The sequence below is a fragment of the Nicotiana tabacum genome, chromosome 9 (assembly GCF_000715075.1).
Source record: "Nicotiana tabacum cultivar K326 chromosome 9, ASM71507v2, whole genome shotgun sequence".
In the NCBI taxonomy this organism is placed as follows: Eukaryota; Viridiplantae; Streptophyta; class Magnoliopsida; order Solanales; family Solanaceae; genus Nicotiana; species Nicotiana tabacum.
The window spans coordinates 88,724,903-88,737,205 of NC_134088.1; the positions used below are offsets into that span (position 1 = coordinate 88,724,903).

General features: G+C 36.3%; 1 protein-coding gene across 1 annotated transcript; it reads left to right on the top strand.

Moving 5' to 3' along the window:
• Positions 1–1,020: 1,020 nt before the first annotated feature.
• Positions 1,021–9,784, top strand: LOC107788863 (heat shock protein 90-5, chloroplastic). Its single transcript, XM_016610627.2, has 19 exons — positions 1,021–1,559; positions 2,054–2,127; positions 2,475–2,600; positions 2,676–2,769; positions 2,876–2,959; positions 3,055–3,198; positions 3,541–3,657; positions 4,211–4,255; positions 4,359–4,439; positions 4,570–4,674; positions 4,751–4,891; positions 6,603–6,695; positions 6,854–6,931; positions 7,010–7,264; positions 7,949–8,051; positions 8,237–8,411; positions 8,504–8,609; positions 9,117–9,206; positions 9,375–9,784. Exons 1-19 carry the CDS (start codon positions 1,281–1,283, stop codon positions 9,567–9,569), a joined length of 2,385 nt encoding a protein of 794 aa, XP_016466113.1. The 5' UTR covers positions 1,021–1,280; the 3' UTR covers positions 9,570–9,784.
• Positions 9,785–12,303: the final 2,519 nt, after the last annotated feature.

Below are 12,303 nucleotides of genomic sequence, written 5' to 3' on the forward strand. Positions count from 1 at the left end.
GATTAAAATATTAGTATAATTTAATATTTAACAATAAATTTGATCCAAAAAATTAATCAGATCATTTGACCGAAGCCGAGCGAGCGACGACAACAGCGCAAAGCTTGATTTCTTCTCAATTCTTTAAGAGTTAGAAGAAGTGCAACTATATATATACCCAACAAATGAGTTTTCCTCCGCCAATATGGGACAAGAAAAAATCAAAATTTTATTTTTCCCTCTATTTTCATTCACCTCATTTTTTTAAAACTAAAAACCCAATACAATTTACCAAGTCTTCATAATTTTTTGTTCAAGTGTTGTGTTTTTTGTTTTATTTTTTATAATGATGGAAGAATGCTGGGTGGCACACTTTTACTATTCCATCGATATCTTAGGTGGTGGGTTCATTCAAACCGAGTATATTTAATGTGAAGCATAAATATATATGTAAAAGCTAACTAAAATTTTAACATATATTAAATACGAGCTTATAATTTTACAACTACAATGAGAACAATGTTATTTAAAGGAATAGTCAATCAAGTTTAAATTTAGTATTTACTTATGACTGTATGCAACTGGTTGCACTGGTAACATGTTACCATGTAAACAAAATATCAAATTAGTACCTTTCGAATTTATCTTTTTATTAGGTCATGGCCTCACTTTGCCTTTAATTAGCAAATCATCAACTCATACTATTTTGATTGCAATGGTGATAAATTCTCTCTGGAAATAAGTCCGTATTTGAAAATAAGTCCGTATAAAAAAGAATGATCTTTTTTCCTATTTGAAAATAATTTAACTTTATGCAATGATTTATAGCCACACAAAATATATATGCCTTATTTTACACTACAAGTTTAAAAGTCTTCTCTCTTTTCTTAAACTCCGTACCCAGTCAAATGAGTTCACATAAATTGAAACGGAGGGAGTATATGACTTTGATCTTGAGAAGAGTTATTAGACGCAAAGATTGCTTTAACTTCCAAGTTAGAGTATATTATAACAACATGGTAAATAAAGGGAAAAAAATTCAAAACAATTCGAGGATATTGTGATTTCTGAAGTGGCAACATCCTCACCTTATAATTCCTAAACAAAACCCCTTCTCATGTAAGTATTTCCTTTTTCAGAACCCTCCACTTCTTCCCTTAAACCCTTCCTTGGGTTTTAAAACACTACTCCCCATTTCTTCACTCTTCCCAACCAACCCTTTATCTCTTTACAAAGAACTCACCAAAAACACCTACTCAAACATCAAAATTCGTTGTGGGTCTTTCTCAAAAGTTAAGCCAATGGCACCAGCACTAAGCAGGAGTTTGACCTCTGCTTCTATGTCTTCACTCCCCTACACGGCGTCATTTTCTTTGAGGAGTGGTAGTGCAAATAGGTTTTGTTTCAGAAGTCTTTTCTTGCAAAAGAATGGGCTAAAGAATAGATTTTGCGAATATGGGTTGAAGACAAAGCTGGAGAAGAGAGACAACAGAGTAGTGGTAAGGTGTGAGGCTGGAGCTGCTGTGGCTGAAAAGGAAGCTCCTGAGAGCTCTGGAGAGACTCATGAGTACCAGGCTGAGGTGGGCTTATGACTTTCATTGTGAACTTTAGTTTGAATATTTCAGTTTTTACCTGTATTGGGCCTTTGATAAGGAATTGGAAGTTGGAATTTTGGATGTTGCTTTTTAGGGAATGAGGATATGGTACTCTGGAATTTTTTTTGTAACACATGAAAGATTTAATCTTTGATCAATTGTGTGAGCTTTTGAATGCCTAGTAAAACTAATTTGATAGCCTTGTTTTCTATTTTTGTGTATCATTTGAAAGATTTAATGTTTTGTCAGTTGGGAGGAGTTCTTGAATCCCCAGTAGAACTAATTTGATAGCGTTATTTTCTGTTTTTGTTGTATATGAAAAATTTAATCTTTTGTTACTTGTTAGTTTTGGGAATTGTTGAATGCCTAGTATAACTAATTTGATAGCCTTGTTTTTATTTAATTGTCAAATCTTTGAATTTCATATCTTTATGCTTCTCTTTTTGTGGGGTTGAAAATTGGAATGTTGATTATTGCAGGTTAGTCGTCTAATGGACTTGATAGTTCACAGTCTCTACAGTCATAAGGAGGTTTTCCTCCGAGAGCTTGTAAGGTAAGGCCATCTCTTGTTTACTACTGTGTTGTTTTTTGGTTACAATATTTTATTGGCTTATTGCTGTTTGTTAAACAATTACTGCTCTTCACTTTGTTGTCGAGATCTATAATGTGTGTGTTGAGTTCCATCTGTGAATCCTTAGAGTTTATTTGGAAAGCTTTGTGGCAGTGCTGTAACTTTGATCACCATTACTAGTTGGCCCTGAGGGCTTATTTCTTTGTCATTCATAGAATGGTGTTTTCGGTGCACCATCTGAAGTCAATTAAGATTCTAATAAGTGACTTCAGGAATTTTCTTTTCAAACTATTTGAGGTTTATTTCTGACGCGGCTCCTTATTTGGCAGTAATGCAAGTGATGCACTTGATAAGTTGAGGTTTCTTAGTTTGACTGAGCCTTCTTTACTTGGGGATGCTGGTGAGCTGGAGATTCGCATCAAATGTGACCCAGACAATGGAACTATTACCATTACGTATGTTTCTTAAGATGCTAGCCACATAATGCTTTTCTAATAAACGGAACTTAAAAAGTTAACTTGTCTATGCAGGGATACTGGTATTGGAATGACCAAGGAGGAGCTTATAGAATGCCTCGGGACTATTGCCCAAAGTGGTACTTCAAAATTCTTGAAGGCTCTGAAGGTACTGAGTAGTATCTCCATGATGTTGGATCAACTTTTCAAGGTCTAAGACTTAGCATTTAATGTAATACTATTATCTCTAACAGTTGTACCAATCCTATCTGTAGGAAAACAAGGACCTTGGAGCTGACAATGGATTGATTGGTCAATTTGGTGTTGGTTTCTATTCTGCATTTCTGGTTGCTCAAAAGGTGCAATTCTTCTTTATACATGGTTTTTGTTTACGTACTATTTTCCAGGAAATATAAATTATGATTGTGCTAATTGTTTTTATTTCTACATTTAGGTGGTGGTGTCAACAAAGAGCCCAAGGTCAGATAAACAATATGTTTGGGAGTCTGAGGCTGATAGTAGCTCATATGTTATTAGAGAGGAAACTAATCCTGAAAACCTCCTATCCCGAGGAACAGAAATTACACTTTATTTAAGGGTAAGTGGGTACTTCTGCTTCTTTTTCGTGGCTTTGTTCGCCACCAAGTCCCAGGGGTTGGCATATGTTGTCTTTGCTGTTTTAATCTATTTGTTGTATCTTCTCCGAATGATGTTGACCATGTGTACCTATCGCGATGAAGTAAAGGTAAAGAAAATCTTGGAGTTGGTAAATTCTCTGCGTGATAAGGTGCAGAATACTAATAATAAGACACTGCTCTAATAATAATCAATATATAATTTATTTTCTTAGCTGTTTATCAGTTGTGTTGGTAAACTATCATTGAACGTTTTTGTTCCTTATGTTGGATTGCATTCTTATAGGGTAATCTTTTTCTTGTAGGATGACGACAAATATGAGTTTTCAGAACAAAAGAGGATTCAAGATTTGGTGAAGAATTACTCGCAGTTTGTTTCTTTCCCCATCTACACATGGCAGGAGAAGTCAAGAACCATTGAGGTGAGGTACTTTGATAGATATAAAAACTGCTTTAACCTCCTCCTCCGACATTTGCTGATGTCTTGGAGGAAGAATTAGTGTGTTGTTTCAGCTAGGGTGTTGGCCTCTGTTCTTTATTCCTTCTTCCTAATATGTTTTCCACAGTTCTCGTTATTTAAATTCGTCTCTCTTTTGCCTTAATAAACATACCTGTCTATGACTACACTAAAAGCTAAGTTACCTTTCACTTCTTCTTTCATCTCATCTTTTCTCTTGGGAGGGGGTGGGGTGGGTAGGCTCAAATAAATTTTAGCACCCCTGGATGACCCTTGTGATTGTGCATGAGATTTCTGTAGTAGCAGAAACAGGATTCGAAGTGTCAATTAAGACTTTAATTAAGTATAATTTTCATCAATGGGAGATAGCACGATGCTTTGCTTGTAAAAGGTTGTTGTACTTTCTGGGATTATTTTGTTTGTGTGGAATTTTCTGTTTTAATTATGTCTTAGTGCTTTATCTTATTTTGTTACTTAACTTGGTAGCTTTTCGTTGATTATTGGTGCTATTTCGACAGGTAGAAGAGGAGGAAGAACCAAAGGAGGGAGAAGAAAAAGAAGAGGTGATGACTTCATATATGTGATTACTGTGTTTTGTCTTTCCTTCTTTTGGAAGCTTACTAAGGCCTTTTGAGATTCATGTTTCCTTTCTCTTCATAAAAACAGGGAGAAAAGAAAAAGACAAAGAAGACCAAAACTGAGAAGTACTGGGATTGGGAGTTGACAAATGAGACAAAACCAATATGGGTATGTTACTACTTAGCTTACATGTGAAAGTTACTATTATGAGCTTGACTTTATACTCCTATCAGCAAACAAGGCACATGTTTCTGCCTAGTGTGCATCTGCGTGATATAAAGTGCTTGTAAAATTGTAGATGCGGAATCCAAAGGAAGTTGAGACAGAACAATACCAGGAATTCTACAAGAAAACTTTCAACGAGTTCTTGGATCCACTTACCTATACTCATTTCACTACAGAGGTAACACTCTCGTATTGGAAAAGACTGAATACATTTGTTATTTTGAGTTTTTTAACGCTGAGAATGATATGTGCAGGGTGAGGTGGAGTTTAGAAGTGTTCTATATATACCTGGAATGGCTCCTCTTAACAATGAAGATGTTACAAATCCCAAGACAAAAAATATTCGCTTGTATGTGAAGCGTGTATTCATTTCTGATGATTTTGATGGGGAATTGGTAAGTTGAATTTCTAGTTCTATCTCAACTTCTGATATAGGATATAGATGGAGAAGAAAATTAAGAAATATTTTTTTTGATAGGTAATAGCAAATATTCGTTTCACTTGTACCAAGCTGGTCGTATTATGTAAAGAAAAAATATTCCATCTTCCTTTTTAAATGTGCAGTGAAATGCACAAAAGCATTTACATCAGAGTCAAAAGAAAGGTAACACCAAGATTTTAACATCTGTAAGCATCTGCTTTTGAAACAAAAAATGGCTGTATTTCTATCTTCAGAACACCTATAGTTTCTCTCCCCCCAGACAGCCCATAAAATGCAAGCAGGGATTATCTTCCAGACAACTTTACACTTTTTTCCTTTATTTTTTGTGCTTGCCTGCTTTCCAATGCTTCCTTAATCAGTTCTCGGCATTACCTGCTGCGCTCCAAATACATTAAGGAACATATTCCAAACTTCCTTAACAGTTAACATACCCAGTGTAGTAATAAGTGTGCTGGTGATTCTCTGTTGCTGCAGCATAAAAAACACCTATTAGGCAGACTTACAAGTTTACACCCATTCTTATAAATTTCCAGTGTCAAACATGCCTCGTGAGTTGTTACCCCCTGAAAGCAACTTGCTCTTGACGGTGCCTTTGATTTTCATATCATACTCCATGGCCCATGTACCACTATTCATCTCTCTTTACAAAGGAGTTTGTAGCATGACTTAATGGAAAAAATACCCTTTTTGTCTGCTCTCCACTACAGAGTCTCCTTTGTCCAACGGTATTCTCAGCCACTCCATGATGTTTTATAGCTGAGCAGCTCCTTCCACTTCTCAGTCAAATACGTTTCTTCTGAATTTCAAATCTCAAGCTGCTCCACACTCTGCTGTCTGCAATAGTCGCATTTGGTTGTAACACCAATGTTAACAGATCAGGGAATTTCATGCACAATGGTTCATCTCCAGTCCAATTGTCTGGCCACATCCTTGTTCTCCTTCCATCGCCCACTGTAATGTAGATCGACTGTTGAAACTCTTTCCAATTCTTTCTGATGCTTCCACAAGGCTATTTCATACTACACGGATACACTGTGTATGAGGTTGAAAATTGAAGATTATGTTTTCCTGTTTGGTTTCGTAACACACGTGTTATCTTTCCTGATTTGAAGTATTATCACTTTGCGGACCTGCAATATTGTGGAGAATAATCAATGGTGACATTGAACTATTGATTTGAGTGATTTCTTATAATAAGCTTATAGTGTCATTCACCCTTGAGTTTTTCAACTGGATGCAGTTAATTTAATGGAGTATATTAGAGTTGTGATAACAAATGGGAAGAACTAGCAAGAGATCTCGTAACACTGAAATGGAATTCGTAGTCTAGTATCAAGATAGGACTGCTAAAAATTGCTGAAATATTGTTATGAAGATCTGTTCGAAAGGCTACAAACCACTTACTGTGTATCTTCTTTTTACTTTTTCCGATAACCAAAAAATCTGGTGTTTTCAGCTTCAAAAGTCTGTTAAAAATGGGTATCCCTGTATCCTTATCTGCTTAAATACCAGATTTGGTTCTCCAGCAGGATTTGAACTCGTGACGTGCTCCTAATTGTATTTATTTATTCTTTGCTAAAGGCTTCTTTATGTGCCATTGACTGTCTGTTGGCGAGCAATGTTCATCTTTTCTGGCAATTCATCCTTATTTTCATGCACCGCAGTTTCCAAGGTACCTAAGCTTTGTCAAAGGATTGGTGGACTCTAATGACCTTCCTCTCAATGTTTCAAGGGAAATCCTTCAGGAAAGCCGAATTGTAAGGGCAAACCTGTTTGTTTTTTCGTGAATTAATGACAGTTGCTATTTTTATAAACTTCATTTTCCTGTTTAATGATCTGCAATGATGCCAGTGATGATGAAAAGTTCAAAGCTTATACATTCTTGAGCTTAATGTGTTTGGCTGATTTCATCCAGGTTAGGATAATGAAAAAGAGACTAGTACGAAAAACATTTGACATGATTCAGGATCTTTCTGAATGTGAGAACAAAGAGGTATGAACTAATCAAAGCATTCTTTCCTTTAGTATTTTTCCTGGAAGCGTTTAAGAGCGGGACTATTTTGATATCCAGGATTACAAAAAATTCTGGGAGAATTTTGGTAAATTTTTGAAGTTGGGATGTATCGAAGACACCGGAAACCACAAGCGCATTACCCCATTGTTGAGATTTTTCTCTTCCAAGAGTGAAGAAGAGTTGATAAGCTTAGACGATTATGTTGAGAACATGGGTGAGAACCAGAAGGCCATTTATTACTTGGCAACAGATAGCTTGCAGAGTGCCAAGACTGCTCCTTTCTTGGAGAAATTGGTTCAGAAAGGGATAGAGGTATGTAGTTCTTGAATGCAGTGCTATCAAAATATACATGTAAATGGATTATGAATGTAGCTCGAGCTAAGTTAGTGCTCGATGATTGTATTTCTTTTAACATTCAGTAGAGTGCATTGACGTTCAACCATTAAAAAAGGGAGCTACGAATATCATGTACTTATCTCATAAAAAGTGTAAGCAATCAGGTCTGTTGGTCGAAAATAATACTGAAGTGTCAACTTTGTGGACGTCTAAGACCATTTGTACGTCTTTCTCCATTCACCTTCTCTCTAAAGTTTGGGTGAAGAATGTCATTCTTCTACCAAGTTTTCTTGCTCCTTCAATCGCAATGAGATTGGAACCTTGCTTTGTTAGTTCCATTAATAAAGTTTACTTCCCATAATACAGCATTATACCTTGTTTGCATCTCAGGAACAGTTGCATAAAGCCTATTTTTAGACTTGGCAACATATATTTTCTTGAAAAAAGAAAATTTTTGGCCCTTTTGTGATCTCATACTTCGTAGCAAATAAAACACAATTTCAACTCTCATCAAAATGAGTTTGCCAAGGCAAGGAGATATCTCATGTTCTAGGGTTTGTCGGGTCTCAGAGAATCAGCTTCTGTGGCTTAAATCTCCACTTAATTACCTTCTGTTTGTCCATTGATCAAAACGTTTTTACATGTTTTGCGGGGATACAGGTGTTGTACCTCGTTGAACCTATTGATGAGGTGGCCATCCAAAATCTACAAACTTACAAGGAAAAGAAGTTTGTTGACATAAGCAAGGAGGATTTGGAGCTTGGTAAGTACTGTTGTTCATTCATTGACTGGGCTCCAGCATATGAGTTGTTATGTTTTTCTTCATGTGTACTTGAAACTCAATCAAAGAGTAGACGGGGAAGAGGAGAAAGAGGGAAGGGGAGGGTCAATGAATTTGACCCTTCTCCAAAGTAATTTTGATATTACAATCTTTGATATTAATTTCAGGTGATGAGGATGAGGTGAAAGAACGAGAAACCAAGCAAGAGTTCAATCTTTTATGTGACTGGATAAAGCAACAGCTGGGAGAAAAGGTGGCAAAAGTACAAGTTTCAAATCGGTTGAGCTCATCACCATGCGTGCTTGTATCTGGAAAGTTTGGTTGGTCTGCCAACATGGAAAGGTCTGTTGGTTATGGTTTTTAATCTTCCTTTTTCGTTTTGTTTGTTAGTTTTGCTAGATCGAGTTGAAGTTCTATCTTTTTCTATTAAATAGGTTGATGAAAGCTCAAACCCTAGGAGACACTTCAGCCATGGAGTTTATGAGAGGGAGAAGAATATTGGAGGTTAATCCTGATCATCCAATCATCAAAGACCTCAATGTGAGTTTTAGCACATGATTTATTCAAGTTCCTCATTTGAACTGTGAAGTGATCTAAATTAGTGTTCTAAATTTTCAAGAATCATATAAAGATATATGAAACATTTATAGCATAGAAAGCAAGACGTGGGTGTTGTTAGAAGAATTATCAGATGTTAAACGAAAAAAATAAGAGACAATTGAGGCTTGTTAGGAAGGCAGTCTAATAATTTGAACTTCAGGAACATAAGCACCATTGTTCTTTTACTTGGATAACAAAACTGGAGGGGTAGTGAAGTTGCATTTTATTGGCTGTTTATCAACTTATGAGATGTTAATAATAATAGAAGTTTACTCTATAAATATGTGCAGCAGATGGATGATATGCTAAATCAGTTAATGTGTATTACTGCTAAGTTTTACAAACGCATAGGGTGTGAGGACTGAGGACCACTTGTCAATATTAAAGTTGATATTAGAACTTGTCTCATTTCTTTATTACACATTGTCACTGAGAGTGCACTTGCAGGCTGCATGCAAGAACGCGCCTGATAGTTCTGATGCCAAGCGGGCTGTGGAACTGTTGTATGATACAGCATTGATCTCTAGTGGATTTACTGTAAGCACTATGAAAACCTTGCAAATATTACATTTCTTTGAATAATAATTATTCATTCCTACATGAATCCTAACATACCATTTCACTCCATTAAAGCTCATCTTAGATCAGTATTATACGTGATTGTTTATTGCTAATGCGCAAATTTAATGTGGCACATTTGTACAGCCTGACAGTCCAGCTGAATTAGGTAACAAGATATATGATATGATGTCAATGGCTCTTGGAGGAAGATGGGGCAGATATGAGGAAGGGGATATAGAGTCATCAGAAGAGTTAAAGGAGTCAGATTCAAGCTCTGCAGAGGCCCAAGTTGTTGAGCCATCAGAAGTAAGAACTGAGAGTAATGATCTATGGGAGTGATTCTCAAGCATCTTTTCTTGTTTTGGCATTCTTTCTGTCCTAATGTCATCAATATAATAATTGTCAGAAGAGAGAATTTTGGTGTGGGAAGGGCATTAAAATGTTCCTTAGAGGGAGGGAGGGAGAAAATTTTGGAGAACAATTAATTAAAAATATTGTCAGTTAGTAATTGTTTTATTGTTTTTCTATGTATGCATGTATTTTTATTTGTTTCCTACCCAGTGTCCGGTATCTGTTTTGGGACGTTGATTTATCCATTAAAGGCGAAAGCGCTCTCTACTAGGATTTTTCTCACTCCCATGGCTCGACCTCTGGTTAAGGATAAAGGAGTACTCACAACCTTGGACGGTTATGTATACATTTGTAGGTTGCTTCTGGAGAGATATTCTCCTACTCTTTTGATCTCTTGTAAGAAATTAATCCAATGTTTATCTACATCCATAATTTTATATATTTTCCCCCTTGACATCTATGAACAATAACGAATCCCACGTTCCTAGTAAAAAGAATTTTAGTAGAATTTGGTACTTGCAGAATTCTTACTATATAATATAATGTCAGTAAAACAAAACCGTGATTAAAGCAGACAAAAATTTGTGCTGCCCAAAATTACTCTTCGCGAACGCAACTATTAGCCTTTGTGTACAAATGGAATTTCATCCTTTATTTCTTTAGTATCCTTTTCCCTCTTTTTTTTTCTCAACATAATAACGAAATCAGCAAGGTGTAACACAAAACTGTAAACAAAATCGGATTAAAATAATTTTATTTCACACCCCCATCTAGCATATGGATAAACACTAAAATAAAGTAGCTAGCTTTTTATCACCTTGGAATCTCATAAATCTGGGTACATAGCTTTCTAATTTCTTTTGCATCTCTTTGCTGATCCTCTTATCTCTATGACTGTCTAATGTATATCCCTTTGGATCCCTTCACAAAGTGTGACTATTAAAATAACATATTTTTAGTACAATTCTTGCTGAAAACAATAAAAAGAATGTCAATTTTTAATTCCTCAAATTTATAAACGAATACCCATTTCAGACAGAATATTGGAAGATTTTCATGCCTTTTCCTTTTCCCCTTGTCCCATCAACTACCAAGAAGTTTTATTTTTTTCCCTGGAAACTTGTAAGATTATCAGACATCTGGTACAGAGAATCTTATCAACTCAGTTATTTATAATTACCATGACCCCATTTACTCACTGATATGATAATGTAGGTAAGATGTACAGATATTATTATTATGGCATCTTTCTGGCATTTAAATTGCTGTACAATGACAGAAAATAAAACAATAAAGGGACTCTGTGAAAAAGCATTTAGTCAACAAAACCAGAACCAAGGTTAATCCCTTTTTTTTTTTTTGGTTTAACTGTGATGACCCGATAGGTCATCTTATGATTTAAATCTAATTCTGTGATCCGAAACCTTTAAAAGTTATGTTTTATCCTTTCTCGATTTGCGTGCGCAGTCCGGACGTCTTTCCGGAATGCTTTTATGTTAAAAACTGATAAAAAAATAAGAAATTTTGCCTAAAAACTTCATTTGAGTTGACTTCGGTTAACATTTTTGGTAAACGGACCCAGATTCATATTTTGACGGCCCCGGTGGGTCCGTATTGTGATGTGGGACTTGGGCGTATGCCCGGAATCGAAATCGGAAGTCCCTAACCCGAGATATCGGACTATGTCGGAATTTGAAAGTTGAAAGCTTAATAAAATTGAAGTATTTGACCAAAGTTTGAATTTTTGGATAACGGGTTCGTATTTTGGTTCCGGAACCCGGTATAGATCCAATACCATAATTATGACTTGTATGTGAGATTTGGTGAAAAACGGAGTTGATTTGACATGATTCGTACGTCCGATTGTGAAAATAGGAATTTCAAAGTTTTCTTGAAAGTTTCATGTGATTTGGGGTTAAATCCATAGTTCTAGGTGTTATTTTGGCGATTTGATCGCGCAAGCAAGTTTGTATGATGTTTTTAGACTTGTGTGCATATTTGGTTTGGAGCCCCGAGGGCTCGGGTGAGTTTCGGGCTACAAAGTAAAATTTGGACTTAGAACATAGCTGATGTTGCAATATCTGGTGCAGGCCTCAGGCATCGCAATTGCGACCCCTGCAGGTTCCGCATTTGCGAGCTATTTCTCGCATTTGCGAAGAATGGCTGGCCTCATAGTTTTCGCATTTGAGAACAAGCTCTTCGCATTTGCGAATTGGGAAGGAGGAGGCAGTGATCGCATTTGCGATCAAATGGTCGCATTTGCGAAATGACCAGGCTCGCATTTGCGAGATATTCTTCGCAGTTGCGAAGGTAGCAGGAATGGGAGACCTTCGCATTTGCGATAGGTTCTTCGTATTTGCGGGGCTTCAGGTCGCAAATGCGACACCTGCAACTGATCAAAATAATTTTTGGACGGGATTTTGGTTAATTTCTCAACTTTTCAAATCCTAGAACCCTAGAGGCAATTTTTCCAAGATCAATTCTTCCCCAAAACTTTGGTAAGTGATCCTAACCCATTTTTTTTAATTTCCCATCACATTTCATGAATTTCCAACCCAAAATCTAGGATTTCCATGGTAGAAATTGGGGGTTTGGATAGAATTAGGGATTTTTGGAAAATTGGGATTTAAACCTCAAATTGAGGTCGGATTTCAAAATTAATTGCATAATCGGGCTTGGGGGTGAATGGGTGAATGAGTTTTGGTTCGAACCTCGAGTTTTG